General features: G+C 42.8%; 2 protein-coding genes across 4 annotated transcripts in view; one reads left to right on the plus strand and one right to left on the minus strand.

The window, feature by feature from the left end:
• Nucleotides 1–1,966: 1,966 nt before the first annotated feature.
• Nucleotides 1,967–12,174, plus strand: Lamtor3 (late endosomal/lysosomal adaptor, MAPK and MTOR activator 3). Its single transcript, NM_019920.2, has 7 exons — nt 1,967–2,075; nt 2,285–2,330; nt 3,333–3,367; nt 8,524–8,582; nt 10,221–10,354; nt 10,759–10,822; nt 11,359–12,174. Exons 2-7 carry the CDS (start codon nt 2,322–2,324, stop codon nt 11,430–11,432), a joined length of 375 nt encoding a protein of 124 aa, NP_064304.1. The 5' UTR covers nt 1,967–2,075; nt 2,285–2,321; the 3' UTR covers nt 11,433–12,174.
• Nucleotides 12,175–14,418: 2,244 nt separating this feature from the next.
• Nucleotides 14,419–18,028, minus strand: part of Dapp1 (dual adaptor for phosphotyrosine and 3-phosphoinositides 1) — a 50,543-nt gene continuing 46,933 nt past the window's right edge. For all 3 annotated transcript variants that reach the window (NM_001310753.1, NM_011932.3, XM_017319585.2), the window contains one exon: nt 14,419–16,601. In NM_001310753.1, the coding sequence (NP_001297682.1) occupies nt 16,533–16,601 (69 nt within the window). In that variant the 3' untranslated portion in view covers nt 14,419–16,532. The remainder of the gene's footprint in view (nt 16,602–18,028) is intronic.

The raw sequence follows: 18,028 nt of genomic DNA on the forward strand, positions 1-18,028 counted from the left end.
TTTTTTCTTTTTTTCCCTCTCCTTCTCTACCTCCTCCTCCTCCTCCTTTCTTCTTCCTTCTTCCTTCTTCTTCTTTTGAGACAGAGTCTCACTATATAGATCTCACTATCCTGGACTCACTATGTAGACCAGGCTAGCCTCCAGCTTACTGAGATCTGCCTGCCTCTGCCTCCCAAGTGCTGGAATTAAAGAAAGGCCTGCCCCACCATGCCCAGCATAGGATCCTCTTGATATGCTCATTCTTTTATTCATTCACTCATCCATTCATTCAATAAATGTATGAATCCCTGCTGTGTCACAGGTAATGAGCTAGGAGCTGGGAATTATTCATGGATTAAGACAATGCTCTAAGTGTAAATTTAATGAAGAAAACATTATTGTCCAGGAAATGAATGTTTTAATTTTGGTAAATGTAAGAAGATCACAAATTACCCATTTATCTATTAACGCCTATCTATCTTTAACATTTATCTATTAATATTTATTTATTAACATTTATCTATATATTAACATTTATCTCGAGTACCTCTACTATTCTGGAAAGGTCAAGGAAGATTTCACTGAGAAACTAAACTTAAACTAAAACCCAAAGGATGAACAAAAGGGGGGCTGAGACACTAAAGAACAACTTCATGCACAGTGGGCCAACCAATGCTATCACAAACACGCTGGCTCACACAGCTGAGCGGGCCTGCCGGAGATCAAGCCAGCCAACATTCTAGCATGCAGTGGGGATGGTTGGTGAGCCTACCTACACTGAAGTGCTATGGGCAATTGATGGCTTCTGAGAGAGGTGTCAGTGTTCTTTAAGGGTGATCTCTGGTAGGTTGGCCATGCTCCATTGGCTAGTCCCACAGGCCCCGGAGATGATCAGCCCAAACTGGACTTGATAGGTTATGGGGGCGGGGGGGGAGGACACAGTTTGAAGGGTACAGACATGGGGGTGAACCTAAGGGGAGTTAGAGCAGAAGAGTCAGGGGTAAATATGATCAAAATGCATTGTATGAAATTCTCAAAGAATAAAAGTATTAAAACTTTGTGGAAATGAAAAGAAACTTGAGTGGCGATTTAGTAAAAGAATTCCAAAGTAGGTGCTCCTAGAGAGCTTACCGTTTTCTTTAACGGTACACGACTGTTAACATCTGCAGCAAAAGCCATCAGCTTCCATTCCCCCTCCCCGCCCTCCCCCCACTCCCCCCAGCTCAGGCAGCCACTGGGGAGTATTTAGATCCCAGGTGATTTTCGTTTGTCCTCAGGGTTTCTACCAGAGTCTCCTAAGCGGATTACATGGCTGCCCTCTACCACAAAAGAGTTATCAACGCGTCAGTAATGAGAAACACCGGGCCAAAGCAAATGGAGAAGCCTCCCTTTTGCTAAGCTTTCTTGCCTTGCCCTTACAGTGGGCTTTCTTGAATGTACAAACACCAACAAAAAATATAGGCAGTTTTTATTTTATTTTAAGAAGATACAACAAATGCAGGCCCAAGAGCCAAAGCAGGCAGCCCAGTGCATGCGTGTTCAAAACGGACTTAGCAAACGAGCCCATAGGCCCATGGCTCCTGCACTTCTAGGTAAAAACCCAAGAGAACATGTGGTAGCAGCACCGTTAGGAAACTGGCTTGTAAATTAGGTTATCCAAGGACCTGGGACTTCTAATAAGTAGGCTGCTCAGTTTGTTCTCCTCAAACGTCTTCATTCATAAAGATTTACATAATGGGTCTGGGAAAGGTGTACACATACTCCGCACAGGATCATCTTCCGTTGTAGGTGAGTTGGATGGAAATTAAGGTGCAAGGACCGCAGATGCCAACCCAGCTGCTCGTGGCGCAGCGCGCAGGCGCAGGAAAAAAAAAAAAAGCCTCCAGGGGGCGGGGCGGCCGCGCGCGCAATTTCCGCCCGGGTCTCCCCGGAAGTTCCGAGTCCCGGTACTGGAGGGTGCAGCAAGTGCTTCCTGGATCCCGCGGAGGTCACGAGTAATGTGACAGCGACTTGACAGGCGGCTTCAGAGAGGCGACTGAACTGCGGGAACACCGGGGCAGGTCTTCCCAGGCTGGAGCGCGCGTGCGTCTGCAGAGGTCGCCGCTCCTCTCAGCTCGGGGACAGAGTGGGTGGGGAGAGGTGGGCTGGCCACCGGGCAGGGTCCCCGGGAACCTCCCCACTCCCTTGACGGAGATCCAGGGCTCTCGCTTGGCCCTGGAGAGGGTGGATCTCGTGATGCTGTCTGGGTCTGGAGAGGGTGACTAAGCCTCGGGTGCGGGGGAAGTCACGGAAGTTTTCCTTCCAGGAGTGGAGATCGATTCTGCGAGGAAAAGGGGTTCATCATGGCGGATGTAAGTTGACACCCCTTCCCAAGAAAAAGGGGAGGTGGGAGGTTTGCATACGGCTTCTGAGAGGAGAAAGGTAGAAATGTGTTTCAGCCTCGCCTCTCTTCCTGGATTTGTAGTAAGGACTTGCAGGGGCCTGAGCTTCTGTCAGGACCGGTTGTGATGGGCCACTAAGGTGCTTTAGCCTCAGAGAACTATATATTCTTCCACCTCCTAATCCTATTGGAGCATACAAGAACTCTGTGTGGGTGGCACTGGAAATTCTGAAGGATGACTGGCCGCCCTTCCAGTCAGTACCTGTTCATAGGACAGTGCTCTGAATCCTCTCCCAGTAAATAATGCTCTTGGTGTCTCAGTAGGCAGTGTTGGGAGTCTAAAAGGATGGCTAACGCGTGCCCCCTTAACAAGCTATGTTCCGTTTCTATGTGTCTGTTTAAGACGAGAGCAAAAGTAAGTTTGTGGTGGTAACGTGGGAAAGGACACTCATTCAGTTTGGGAGATAGAGGTTCAAAACAGCACACATTTAGAGTGGAGGTCATAATTGTCAGTATCTTTGCCAAGAAGCTGAATGTTAGAATAGTTTATCGGAATTAGGATCATTTAAAAAAAAAAATTCATGGGCAATCTGGATGCCCGGACATGGGAAGAGATTTATAGAGGATTCTCAAGTGAATACGGTAGCATCCGGATGTAAAATATTAGGAAGCACGTGACCTCATTTTACAGCAAATCTGTATTTGTGTGTCCCAATTCCAAGTACACTGACATAGCCCTTACTAACCTTTGACAGCGTTCTTAGGTTGTAGGGTCTGTGATTATCCCTGTAGACATGTAACGAAGCATATAATGAAACTGAGGCCTAGAAAAAGGTTAACTAACTTCTCCCAAGTTATACACGTCAGAGATGAAATGCCAGTGACAAGTGGTGAGTTCATGTCCTTTAGGGATAGGGACAGGGCTAGAACAGCACAAGGTAATAATGGTCTTTTAAAAATTATTCTCTTTCAGGATCTAAAGCGATTCCTGTACAAAAAGTTGCCAAGGTAAGAAATTATTGATTTGTTGCTGAATAAATTCTGTGCAACGTGTTAATCTTACAAAGTATTTTGTTTCTCCTTTTAAAATTAGTATTTTTATAAATTTCATGGTAATTATTTACCACATTTAAATATAAAACTAACCCCAGGTATCCTAAGAGATGGCTTGAGTTTCCAGATAGCTCGAAGCCGAGCTGTTGGATGACTTCTGTGTGGTTCTACGGGGAGAGATGCTGGGGACTAGAACTTAGATTTCCTGCCACTTTCAATTTTTTTTTTTTTTAAAAACACACTACCGTAGTTGTTTATTAGCTTATCTTTTAAAGTTCTTAAGTAAATTTAAGAAAAGAAGGTTAAAACTTGCCATTATTTTTAATGTTACTATTGGGACCTAATTGCTAGGTCAACGTAATCCAAAATTACTAGGCTAAGACAATAGTTGAAAAACAAATTCACTTCCACACTGCACTTTGTGTGCCATTCTTACAAAGAGTTAACAGGTGTTAAGGTTAGCAGATTTCTTATAACATATTTTACTGATCCAGAGGACTCCACTTGAACTCATTGGAACTCACTTTTAGTTTAATTGAAAAGAAGATGTCTTTGTTGACAAGCATTTCTTTTGTCTACATTCACATCTTTCTACAAATGACTCAGATTTTGTAATCATTAGGGATAAGACAGGAGTGAGGGGAAAATGTCTTGTGTTTTCACATCTCAGAGCAAAACAATCAGATTGGACTGAATAACCTTTGAGGTCATCTAGCAGAATATTTTCTGAAATCCTTTTTCTTATCTTCCCAGTCTAAAATTGTAAGTGGTTATGTGTGGTTATCAGTTTATCTCTGTAGGCTGAAAAAAATGAACTAACGTTCCTTTAGACTTACTTGAATTGCTGGATGTATGGCTTATGTTTTTACTCTGATTATAGATTAGTGGAAATGAATAACTGTGTTCTGGTTGTGATTTATACGGTGTATATCGAAAACACCGTGGGTATTTTAAGTGAGATAATGATTATTATCAACTTTATGTTAATGAAATAATTAATTAATTTTAGTTAAATTAATTAAAATTAATTTTAATTCTCTTCCTCTTAATAAAAAGGCAAGTTATAGAGATCAACTGCTGGGTCTTCTTTCACACACGTGGCCAACACGACAGGCAGTGACAGCTTTGCATGCTAACTGTTGAGTGACAGTGGAGACAGAGGTACAGGCTGGAACCATGCAGGAGAATGTTAGTAACTCGTGTGGGAAATAATACTTGTTTTCTGACCTTCAGCTTTTCAGAACATTTAAGGCTTTTCTCATTATTGGTTACAAATGTTTTGGGAACTGCACGCTGTCCTGATGTGCTCTCGTTAGCTATGATAAAACACTGACAGAAAGCAACATGTGGAGAAAGAGCTTATTTCATCTTACAGATTACAGTTCAACCTGAAGGGGCAGGGCAGGAACCGAAGCAGAAGCCAGGGAGGAATGCCGCTTACCGGCTTGCTCTGCATGGCCTGCTCAGCGAGAATTTTTTACAACTGGACACCACCTGCCTTGGGTGGTCCTACCCCTACGTCAGTCATTAATTAAGAAAATGCCCTGCAGACTTACCTGCAGGCCAGTCTCATGGAGGAGGCGTGCTCTGAGCTGAGGTTCCCACTTCGTATCATCAACTTGACAAAAAACTAACCAGCACACAAACAAATATGATAACTAGTATTTGCTCAGGAAACCAAAACACTGTGAAAGTGAGCTGGGCATGGTGGATAGGCCTGTAATTCCATCATTTGGAAAGTGACAGGAGTTCAGAGCTAGCCCGGGCTACACGAGGTTATGGCTCCGTGGGTAAAGGCACTTGTCGTAAAGCCTGATGTGGATGGTTTGGCATGCATGATTGAAGTGAAGAGCCACCCACACACATTGTCCTCTGACCCAGGCACACACATACAATAAATAAGAACATTGGAAATGGCAGCTGGCAAGCAAAAGAAACATTGGGTGACTTAGCAAGTCTGTTTCTGTCGTATGCCTTCAGATAGGGGACAGGCGTCTTCTGTCCTTCACAAATCAATGTGCTTCGTCCTTTATCAGCGTTCCATGTTTCCTCCTTCGTCCTTTCCATGCTGTGAAGTCTTTGAGACTTCCTTTGATGTGCATGTTGTAACGTTTTCATCACCCACTCTCCTTATTCAGTACCTCTGGCTCCCTATCTGAACTTTAACAGTGACCATAAACTGGAAAGTTTGTTGACTCTCGAATTCTGACAGTACACCTTTAACCAACCAGAAAGCTCCACAAGGTAGGGCTAATACAAGAGATGTGTGCAGATTAATAATATTGTGAAGATACACTGGGAATGTATCTCAGGGAGAGAGTATTTCACTCTTGGCCCCAGGCTCAATCTGCAGGACTTCCAAAGGGACAGGAATATTAGTCATAGCACATCAGCAGGGAAGCTATTACACCACTCTTTTCATAAGGACTGAGACCTGTTTGGCTCAGCTTTGCAAGTCATTTCTTGAAGGTTTATTGCACCCTAAGAACAAGGAGAACAAATAAACAATAGCGCTGTGAGCGCTTTGATGCGTTTCTGGGTGTGTGGGTTTGCAGGGTATATGCATTCTTGCCATTTTTGCTTTGTTTGTTTTGTTTTTTCACAATTTTACTTATGTGTGGGGGTGTTTTGTATGTATGTATGTCTGTGCTCCGTGCCATGGCTGATGTCTATGGAGGGAGAAGAGCGTCCCCTAGAACTGAAGTTACAGATGGTTATAAGCTGACATGCAAATACTCGGAATTGAAACTGGTTCTCCTGAAGAACATGTAGTCCTCTCAACCGCTTCTTGAATTCTTGGTTTTAGCTACTTTATTTCTGTACTTCTCAACAAAGTCAGATAGTTCCTGGTATCAATAAAATGTGGTTTTCTCTGTTAAATATTGTCCTTGGATTTGTATTTTAAAATCTAGTTGTAACTCTCTCCCCCTAAAACTCTCAGGTTTTTCATGTTTTATAGTAGCCAGTATTTTGTAATTATATGAAAGGCCTTACGGAAGCTTTGCAGGAATGGCGAGTAGACTGCCAGTGTCTGAGTCCAGGGCCTTGTGGGTGCTCAGCAAGCACTCAGTTACACCCTCAGCCCCAGTATAATGTCCTTAACACTAATGTAACTCAGTTATTAGATTGAAAGTAGTTGTTTTTAGTAAACGTTAGATTTTTGCTGATTAATAAAATGTATTTCTTATGGATGTGTCTCTTGTAGCCCAGCAATTGTTAGTAGTAAAATCTATGCAAACCACTCTTCGTTGTGTGTAGACTTGGAAACAACTTCTATATTTGTGACCTGATTTCTAAAAAGGAGTGCTTTAAGGCTGTAGCTATTCTGCATTGTTAGGCTTGTACCTCTGTGGATTTGTAATCCATTAAAAAGAACATTCTACTTTTTTACCGCCTTTGGTATATTAGCGACTATTTAAATTAATTACCGTGGAAATTAGAACTTACCTGTGCTATACAGATTTTTCTAACGTTTTTTATAATGTATTGAGCACCTGTCTTTTAATTTGTTTTTTTTTTTTTGTTTGTTTGTTTGTTTTTTCTGAGTAGACAATATACTTATAAACTTCAAGGTTGCAGAGCTCCCTGCGCCTGGGCTGCAGTCATGAGCTCCGCTGGGAGAAGCATCTGCTGTCAGAAGTCTTTATGTCCTGGCAACCAGGCACAGATAGGAGTATACTGTGTGCGCGTGACAGGCATCACATATGCGCACACAAAGCTTGCTTACAGTTTATAACATAGTTTGTTGCTTAAGGTACATTTTTCAAAACTGAAGTTTCTTTTTCACTTACTATGACTTTAAGAGGATAGAGAGATGGCTCGGTAGTTACGGGCACTTGCTGCTCTGTGAAAAACACAGATGGGTTCACGTCCTAGCACCCGTGCTGGGTAATCCACAGCCACCTCTGAGTCCAGTTTCCAGGAATTTGATGCTCTCTGCTGGCCTTGGAAGGTACCATCGTGCATGTCCATACACAAATAGGCACACAGATGGGGTTGGTTGGCTTGTTTGTTTTAAATTCATGAGCATATACATATTGGTGGGTAGAGACTTAAGGTGCAAGTGTAAGGACCGGAGTTTGGGTCCTCGGAACTCACATGAAGTCAGTGAGGTGTGGGGACAAGGGAATCCCTGGAAGCTCATGGCCAGCCTGTCGGAGAGACCCGAGGATGTCCTCTTACTTCCACGTGCAAACTGGGTCGTGGTCTCTGTCTCTGTGTGTGTGTCTGTCTGTCTCTCTGCGTCTGTCTCTCTGTGTGTGTCTGTCTGTCTGCATCTGTCTCTCTGTGTGTGTCTGTGTCTCCCTCCCCTCCTCTCTCTCTCACACACACATACACAGATACACATGCTTACACACATACTCTCTTTCACACACACACTTTGAAATCAGATCTGCTCAGTGCCTAAAAAACAGCCCCTCCTTTTCAGTTACTTGATGCCCTAATATTTAGCCAAGCCGCCACTTCCCCAGAGAAGTGTTCTCCCTACAGATCTTCTAATGGCACCTCCCATAGTAGTAATTTTACCTTAGTGTAAGATTATTTGCTTGATAATAACTCAACTACTACTCAACTTCAATTCTAAGATTGTAGAGTCAGTATCACATGATCAGGAAATACTAAGTGCCTTAAAATCTGAAAACCCAGTATCAGAAATCAGAAAGAGTGAGGGAAACAGACAAAGGTTCTTTAGTTTTTACCGTTGTCAGAGCTGAACCCTTTTCTGCTTCTATAAACCATGGAATGATAGAACATAAGCTTTACTCTTCAATAATTAACATACGTGTGGTAAATATCCTCAGCATCTCAGTGGTACACGTTAGGGAATTTCTAGACAAGTTTTTCTCAACACGCCTGGGAACATATTCTAACACACACACACACACACACACACGCATATGTTTTTCAGGAACATGCATGAAACAGTAGGGGACTTTGCTTCTTGGTGGTAGAGCTCTTGCTAGAGTGTGCAGCTCCCTGCGTTCCGTCTGCGGTGCTGGAGGAGGGGAAAAAGAAATGTCTATATGCGTGAGAAGTACCACCATGAGTCTGAGATACATATTTGTAGAAATCAAAGTAACTTTGTAATACTGAACTTTGTTTTCTTGTAGTGTTGAAGGGCTCCATGCAATTGTTGTGTCAGATAGAGACGGGGTGCCGGTTATTAAAGGTAAAGCTAACTGCATGCATATGGCACATTTACTTTTGACAAAAAATGTTTTATATTTAAATAATTAAAAATATAGACAGCTTATTTCAACAAACTAGAAAGACTGTTTTAGTTGTTCGAGGAAGTATATACGTTGTGTGTTGAGGACTTGGTGTAGAGCCTACAGTGAACTGCATGTCATCTGGACCATGTAACATCTAGCATCTGTGTGCATTTACCATAGTCCTGGTTATCCACTGAGGATGCTTATGGCATAATACAAATCATTAAACAAGTCTTTACTGTTGAAAGTGTGAGCAAGGCAGGCAGGCAGCCAACCCCTAAGCCACGGCACTAGCTCACACTGGTGGGTTTTTTGTTTTGTTTTGTTTTTTAAGATTTATTTATTTATATGCATTCATATATGTATTCATATACATATGAATATGAATGCACTGTTGCTGTCTTCCGACACACCAGAAGAGGGCATCCAATCCCATTACAGATGGTTGTGAGCCACCATGTGATTGCTGGGAATTGAACTCAGGACCTCTAGAAGAGCAGTCAGTGCTCTTACCTGCTGAGCCATCTCTCCAGCCCCACTGGTGGGTTTTAATCTTGTGGGGTTTTGCTTCTTTACTAGAAACATATTTTTTAAAACTTTAATGTCATTAGTTTAGTTGATCAGAATCTAAGAAGTTTCTAAAAATACATCTCTGTAAAGTCTTGAGACCTCTATGCATGCATACAATGTGTTTTGATCATATTCGGTTCCACCCCAAATCCACCAAACATGGTTTTGGCAGTCCTCAACTTTCTTTGGTGCACATTTGCTGTAACAGAGGTAGTGTGAGCTCAGCTTGTCTGCTGTTCGTATCTCCTGGCATCATCAAAGTGGACTTTGCTGGTTTCACTTACCAAAGATTAAAGATGAAATAGTGTCTTATGCATTTTATTTACAATTTCTTTTCCATATCAGGTAAATTTAGACATTAGGATTAAAACGTGCTTTGAGGTCACGTGGGTTATTTCTTCCAGTTTATCCATTAGCATGGTCAAGTGCAGAGAGGACACTGCCTGGGCAGAGCTGGGCATTGAGTTGGTGACAAGACATGATAAGAGTCCATTGACTGTGTGCCACCCACCACACAGCCACACCGTGTGGGCAGCTATGGCCAGCCACCTTCCTCTTCTCACCCCTAGAAAGAGGGCTCAGGTGATTCTCCAGCCCTCATGTTCTTTCCCAGAATGTCTGTGAACCACTGAACCTCCATACTTAGCTGATGCAGCTGCTACACTAGTCTAGCCTTAACGAGCGAGAGGAGCGTGAAGCTGGCAGCCAGCCATTGGGCTGTGGGTTTGTATGAGAGCAAAAGGCATTTTCCATCTGATTCTGTCTACACCAGAGCACTGTAGTATAGTACAGTGATGACTATAGTCTGAGATGGCCAGGATATTCATTCTGTTACATGTAAGGCAGCGTGTCGTCCCTGAGGGATTTATAGTCACAGACCTTCCGAGACCCAGCTAGCAGTAGGGTTTTCAACATGGCAAGTGTCCTGTTGTGCCTAGGCTTTTACTGGTTTGTGTTTTTTAAAACTTGCTGTTGAACTCTTCCCTCCATACTCTACATGACGTTTATGTAATCACTGATCGCAGTGGCTAACGACAGTGCCCCAGAGCACGCCCTGAGACCTGGCTTCCTATCCACGTTTGCCCTCGCAACAGACCAAGGCAGCAAACTCGGACTTTCAAAAAACAAAAGCATCATCTGCTACTATAACACCTACCAGGTCTGTATATTCCGTTTACAGCGACTGATGCACTTCTGATTTCACTACCATTTTTACATCTTTTGTATAAATTAGTTTTAGTATAAGTCTAGATTTTAGTGTCAGGGGGATAGAATTTTTAATAGTTAGCTCGAACTAATCTTTATTTTTAAGAAAGGGAATAATTATTATGGAAAAGTACTTAAAACTTTAAAAATAAAGAGCTTGTTATGCTATAAAGTATGTGTTAGATCATTGTTAACTCCAGTAGATGGTGCCGTTAGCTTACATAGCTGCGATTCTTCAACACAATTCCTCTGTTGTGACAGGTTAAAAAACAAACAAACAAAAAGCTTACCTTGAAAGTTGAATGATGAGCTGTTTGAATTTGTAGACTTGCAACATTACTACTTCTTTCCTTTTAGGTGGTTCAGTTCAATCGTTTGCCTCTGGTGGTGAGTTTCATAGCCAGCAGCAGTGCCAACACAGGTATGTTAGCAGGGCCACAGATGCCGCCTGGAATTCTTTATAGCGTTCTGCAGCGTGAGAGATTAGGACGGACAGAGCCTCAGCCCCATCTCTGTTTTCTCTTGAATTCTATTCCCAGTTCACATGCCTGCCTCCCTCCCCGGCCTCGTCCACCTCGACGGTGGCTTCCAGATGCTCTTGAGATGAGGCAAGACATTGGGGTTTGCGTAGAAACGTCAGCTCAGTGTTGCATTGCGTGTGCTGTTTGTGACTCCCATTGTAACAGCCTATGAAAAAAGGAAGGGCTACAGGACATAAACTGAACAGAATACATACAGGGCGCTGTATAAGTGTCATAATTCTCTACACCAACCAATTAAATTACAACGCTGAGACAAGTTGAATGTCATTGACAATTTAGAGATAATTTCATAGTTTCTTTTCTGTCGCTGTGGCGAACTACTCTGGCAAAAGCCACATGAGGAGAAAGGGTTCATTTCAGCCCAGAGTTCATATGAAAAATCTTCTAACATTCTAATTTTTTAACTCTTTTTTAGGACTAATTGTCAGCCTAGAAAAGGAGCTAGCTCCGTTATTTGAAGAACTGATAAAAGTTGTGGAAGTGTCTTAATCCAGCAGTGGTTCTGATGCACACCTGGGCCTCACTGCAGCAACCCTGGACCAGGCCAGCAACCTTCCGACCACAATAGTACTTGTAGCTATGTATTCAGAAGGCCGCTTTTCCACATTACACTAAAGAAGAGCCTATTGCTATAATTTATAGACAGATCAATTGTTATATTTATGTGTATAAAATCTTTTCTTACTTAGTGAGGTCTGAGAACACCACAGAAATGGTCATTCGATTGCAGCTCCCATGGAGTTAGTGCAGGCACCTGAAAGTGAGTGGTATCTGTCCAGAGCAGAGGGTCAGACCGGGACCGTGAGGCCCTTGAGCCAGCAGGCACACCTGCTGAACTCTGCTCCACTCCATAAGCCGCAGACCCTTTTACTGAGAATAATAATGAGGTCATATTTTTCTTCAGATTATATTTTATTTCTTTGCATTGTGAGGAAGATGAAATGGCTTAGTAAAAATAATTAAGTACAATCACTAACGCCCCTCTCTCTGTGTTCTCGGTGAGGATGAGTTACTAATGGATTTGATTCTTCAGGGTGCTGCTGTTCACTGAGAGCACAATCACTGCTTATGATGTCTCTCCGCTTTGCTGTAACCGTGCTTCCACCATTGTGTTCTTTGTACAATTGAAATGCATGTTACTGAGTTCTGTTTCCTTATCAGGATGTATATAAAATGACAGGATGGCCATTTTTTATACATGTGTATAAATAAAATAGTATTTTTAAAGGTACCGAATGAGCTCTGTATAGGCCTCTTTTTTGGACTTTGAAAAGTTTAATGGGCATAATTCTAACCTTCAGTCACATGAATAAGCCATGAATAGTTCATATAGGGATTGTATTGGAGACTGTGCCTAGTATAAACTGTCAAAAAGGAAGAAAAAAAAGAAAAGAAACCCTCCCTTGTGAGCCTGGCTGAATCTCCAGGAAAGAAGCGATCTCTGCTTATATGACTGAGAGGCTCAGGAGTAGATCAGCCATTCAAGCCCTGGCTGTCCCGGCACTTTGTCTCTGGAATGGTTCAGTCCCCATCCCTCCTGATGCATAGCTGTAGACACCATTGCCTGGGAATGTCTGCTCCGGACAGAGTGCTGGTGCTGTCCTTAGGTTCCGCACGAGCTGGTTGCCCGAGCACCCGCTGCTTTTCCTTCCCCTCATTTTCCAGTACAATCTGGGATGAGTGGTGAGTAGAGAAAGTGAGTGTGTGGTGCCCTGAGTTAGACACAGAAGGCCTCGGAGCCACAAACTGGGGCCACCTAAAGCAGGAGAAATCAAGCCGAGAGAATGTGTTATTGTCTTTAGGGAGCTATAAACTGTTAATGAACGATGAGATGCACCCACTAAGATAACAGAATTCTCATTGTCTGAGTTACCACATAACAATGTCTAGGAAATTGTTACTAGTGATGTGGCACATGAGACAGGAAGGTGACTCTACGTAACATAAAGCTAGAAAACTTAAGATTACACCTACTTAGTGTTGTGTGCGCATACACACGTGTACACATGTTGGGGTCAAAGGACAACTCAGGAGTCAGTTCTCTCCTGCGAAGTAGGTCTGGGGATTGGCCACACACACACAATAACAGTAAGTACAAATTTTAAAATACTTTAACAAACGGAATGAGATTCTTGAGGAGAAAGCTGTATGAGTTCTCGAGCAGATCAGCAGGGGTTATAAGTATGTGCCAAGGGACCAGCCTCGGCTTGGAGAAGGGGTCTGAGTTAAGGGGTGTCCGGGAGCAACGAAAACAACACTAAGTCAAATCGAGGGTCTGAGCTTTCCAGCTTTTTCCTCTCCTCTACATCTTCCTCTCTGATCTGCTTTCCTTGGAGATCTGCAGTTCTGCTTGAGAAAGTTCTCCAAGCAGTTCACTCTTGCTATTCTAAATTCCCTGGACAGCTCTTCTCCTGCAGATCATAAGCCCAGTCTTTTATTTTACATATTAATCCGGTCATTTACATCAGGTTTTCCTTTTGATTATCCTATGAGTCAGCATCCTGTGACCAGAGCCCCTTAGTTCTTAAAAAAACAGCAAGCACACATTTTCTAAAATTTTAACATTGCAACAGAATTTAGAGATATGCCTGCGTCTGTTAAGTAGACACTAAGCTAGCTGGGTGAGACCCTGTCCTGAAATTACCATTTCTAGCACACCTGGGCTTGGACTTGCTGCGTCCTAGGCTGACCTTGAACTCAGGAATCTGCCTGCCTTTGTATCTGACAAGCTGGCTCATAGTGTAGCTAGCTACCTCTGTTCCTTGAGATTTGTGAAGCCTCTCATATAATTCATATTGCATCCCTATTTTTTGCATCGTTGAGAAATTATATATTTTCAATCTCATGTTTTTAGAGTCCTTTTCCACAGCATTAAAGGCTGTCCTGAAGGTCCCAGCATTTAGTTTTGCTGAGACATTAGCCACAACTTCGTCTCCTGGACTCATACTGTCTCTGATTATCATGGGGTCGTTAACGTTAATAGGAAGGACATTGCTTAAAGGAGGAATGTAAAAAATGTACATTATTATACAAACAAGCCTTATGCCTATGGCAGCCATCCGAACTCTTGGAGCCTTTGTGCTGGCCCTGTCCCAGGGGCAGGAACCGAGTCATTCTGTCCCCATCAAGGTCTCGTCAGATGGCATGTATGCGTATTCGATATAGGGGAATGGTGTGAGATATTGGCACATGCAACTGTGGAGTAGCCCAGAGACAGAGACCATCTCCACTCAGTGCATTTTCCCTTGCGCCAAAGACCTTTTGGCTGATGGGTGAGTCCTGCCCATACTCGATTAACTAGACATTTCAGCTTGTTCTCCAGTTTCTTCCGTTCAGGTAGCGAAGTGAAGTCAAGCCTAGCAGTACAAGCAAGGTTTTGAGTAAATCACTAATATATCAATATCTAGTAACCAACCAGTCTTTTTAACCTTATTCTACTTCAAAAGCAATAAAAATGTTATAAAAGTTGGACATGTACCACAAAAACATGCACTTTTCATTTAATGAACAGAACTAAAGGATACAAATAAACTCCTTTTACAGAAGGTAAGTAGACTGTTTAGTAGGAGAGAAAGATTATTGTTTCTAAGAACATAAAAGCCATACATTTTAGGAGGAGCCACGTGTTACTCCTTATTTTGCAAACTTGACACAATGCATTTTATCAGGACGTTGCTTTATTCCATAAAATACAAACAGAACAAGTAAATCCCCTTAGCCCCCAGGCCAGATGTTTTACCACAGACCCACACCTTAGCTCCCAAAACTCTGAAGCCAACAAAAATTTAATTTCTGAGTCTTAGGTGTTTAAACAACAGGGAACAATATTAAACCAACGTTCTAGGAATTAATTTTGACACCATCTTGAGAAATACCAAGAGGAGTAAAGTACCCTCCGAGTGTGTCCCTGAAGGCTGACATAATGGATGGGTTAATCCATTCCTGAATCGGAATCTGAGCAGACTCTTGGGAAGTGGCAGAACGTGGAAACATGCCACGTGAGATATATTCCTGGGGTCTCTGTCTTGTCCTCTCCCTTTCCTGTCGCTGCCTTGCTTTGCTTCCTGAGGCTCTGACGTGAGCAGCTGTACCACACCCTACCCAGCGCGATGGGCAGAAATGTCTTAGAACCACAGAGTAAAGCGAATCGTTCGGTACAATGTTGGAACAAGCATCTTGGTCACACTGAGAAAAGTGAAAACCATTGCCCCTTTCTCCTGCAAGAACAGAGTTCCTTCAGCTCTGCACCACTTGCTGGCCCGGCACTCACTGGTGTCCCTTCTCTAAAAAAGCTAGATCAATAATGATTGGAAGTTAAGTCTGTTCATGACCTCTGAACCCCAGTATGTCAGTGCACCTCAGTCCTGCTCTGCTAGTTTGCAACAGCTGTGTATCATGGATTTCACGAAGATTTGATCTACTCCCTTCCTTGGAAACAGAAGTTGCCCTTTAATGATGTTTGGGTACCTCATAGGACCAGTCTCATACAGCTGATCCTTGGAAAAAGAGACAGAGAACATCCTTTGTGGAGAAGTCCACATGAATTTGAAGAAATGACAGTTAAAGAGTTTTAATTAGTGCTTATAAGTATATTTGTAATGATAACCATTAAACTAAAAGTCATTCACTACCACCCTTCTCAATGTACATTTTCTTACTATTTAAGATATTCCTACCCTTTATCATACATCATATACTTTTCCCTACCTAGTCACCCACAAGGCATGTAGTTCTCAGTTTATCATTAGACGTGAAGGATCCACTGGATTTGTATTATTATTTGTGTGTTTGTGATGTGAGACCATACGTGCTGGGACATACATGTCAGAGAACAACTTTGTGGAGTTGCTTCTCTCCTTCTACCTTTGTGTGAGTTTTGGGAACCATACTCAAGCGGTCAAGCTTGACATGGAAAATGCTAAGATGACTTACCAAACCTTTTAAAAGGTAGGTGTGTGTGTGTGTGTGTGTGTGTGTGTGTGTGTGTGTGCGCGCACCTGGAGTTACAGGCAGGCATTAATGAGCCCCACGATCTGGGTCCTCGAAACTGAATCCAGGTTCTCTGTGAGAGCAGATGCACTTTTAATGGCTGAGCCACCTCTTCAGCCCTATTTGAGGTTCTCGTTTATAAGCAAAACAAAAGCAACCCATCCTTTGAATGTCCTTGGTGTTTATTAATCTGCTTCCTAAAGCCCAGCCCGAGCTCCCTGATGCACTGCTGTTTCCTTGTGCTTGTAGCAAGTCCTGAAGTTTAGTTGTGCTGACCATGACTTGGGGCTGAACTCCAGGAAACTAAAGTCAATGAGCCTGAGCCACTGGGACAGCCAATGAGCTCTTGTCTGGCGCTGTGTCTGAGAGTGGCTCCACCTGGACGCTAGGCAGTTGCCATCAGCAGGGCGCTGCTTCTGTTCTCGAGCAGATGGCCAGGTCCTGCCAGCTGTTTTCCATGGATCAGCAGACAGCAGACAGCTCCCAACCACGATCTACTTTTGATTTGTTTTTAGAGGAAATACTTCAATGAGTTTTCCTCTGAAGTCTGCCACAGATCAGACACCTGGAACAGTCAACCGTGCCCCTGAGCACACAAGTCTATTTGAAGATAAATGACCTAGATCGGACGGTATCTTCTCCTTGATCCAGCTGTTTTCTTATTTTTGACTGTAATAAAACATAGTTATGTCTGTCATTGAATCACTTTATGATATTGACTCGGAAATGGTAAGGAAAGACATACTGAGCAGTAAAAGACATTTATACAGTTTTACATTGCCACGGCCCTACCAAGTTTTATTGTTTGTTTTTTAATTTTCCTTCAAGACACTGTATAGTGCCTATTACAACAGGTACAACTTGGGGATCTATCCAATACTTCTGAGAATGCATGACACACTACCACCCAGCCAAAAGGAGGACCCTGGCTTCAGCTGGGGACTTAGAAAGATGTTGATAATGCACTGCTAGGTTGAAGGGGCAGGTGAAAACCACCAGAGAAGAGCTGTATTTTGTTCTTAAAGATCAGTTTGCCCAGGGAAAAGTCTGAAAGTATACATTGAACTGCTTTTCATTTAAACTTTGCATAATAATCACGTGTCATTTGGATAATGACAAAATATATGGAATTAGAAATGGAGCCTGTTGCAGGATATCTGATCACACTGTGAACCCTGAGATTGTGTTATTTACTGTAAAAACTTGTTTCTAGTTGTGCTGTGCCTCAGCCCTTAGCACACACCTTTAACCCTCTGACAGGAATATAGACATGCCCAAGTTTGTAGAAGAAAGCAGCCATATTTGAAAGTGATATCTAATTGAGTGGCAGACAAAGTGATGAATCAGAGAAAGATTTGATAGAATAGAATCTGCCCAACTCTCATGAGAGAGGAAAGGGAAGCTACTTAAGAGAGCAGTACAGAGAGAGGGAAGAAGAGGGGAGGGGAGAGGGAGAAAACGGAGGTAGCTTTACTAGGAGAGTTTTACAGAGGCAGGCTGCAGAGGAAGAACAAGATAGACACAGGTGAAGACGGAAGGAGGCAGAAGATTAGAACAGACTGCTAGAGTTCCTTTGAGCCCAAGCAGGGAAATTCAGAAGAAGCTGAGAGAAGCCAGATTGAATCAGTCATCGTGGGAAGAAGTTTGAGTCAGAACAGCTGAGTTGAATCAGCCAGCCAGAGATCAGAAAGAACTAGGAAGGGATGAGTTTACTCAGCAGTGTCAGAGGGCTGAAAACATTCTAGACCCAGATAAGACTCCCAGATGTCTAGGTTAGCAGACAGAAGCAGTAAGCCTGCAAGATGACAATTACACTAGACGAATTAAAGTTACTTTTATAGGAGTCATTTCAGCCCAGACATTTTGCCATGACAAAGCATTTCCCCACTGATATTCAGCATGAGAGCAGTCTCAAAATGATCTTTGTATTAACTTGGATTTCAAACAAAAAGGACAAAACAAGACAAACAAAAGAACCAGCCTCTTTTTTTTTTTTCCCCCAGAGAGAAGTGTTCCTACCTCTGAGCTACAAGCTTGGTCTTAAGGATACCCATTCTCAGACATGCCTATAGATTCTATGAACACACACACACACA

The sequence above is a fragment of the Mus musculus genome, chromosome 3 (assembly GCF_000001635.26).
Source record: "Mus musculus strain C57BL/6J chromosome 3, GRCm38.p6 C57BL/6J".
In the NCBI taxonomy this organism is placed as follows: domain Eukaryota; kingdom Metazoa; phylum Chordata; class Mammalia; order Rodentia; family Muridae; genus Mus; species Mus musculus.

Coding starts and splice junctions, on each gene's coding strand:
- Lamtor3 (NM_019920.2), top strand. Junction 3,368..8,523: donor CTGTACAAAAAGTTGCCAAG/GTAAGAAATTAT, acceptor GTTTTCTTGTAG/TGTTGAAGGGCTCCATGCAA. Junction 10,823..11,358: donor CAGCAGCAGTGCCAACACAG/GTATGTTAGCAG, acceptor ACTCTTTTTTAG/GACTAATTGTCAGCCTAGAA.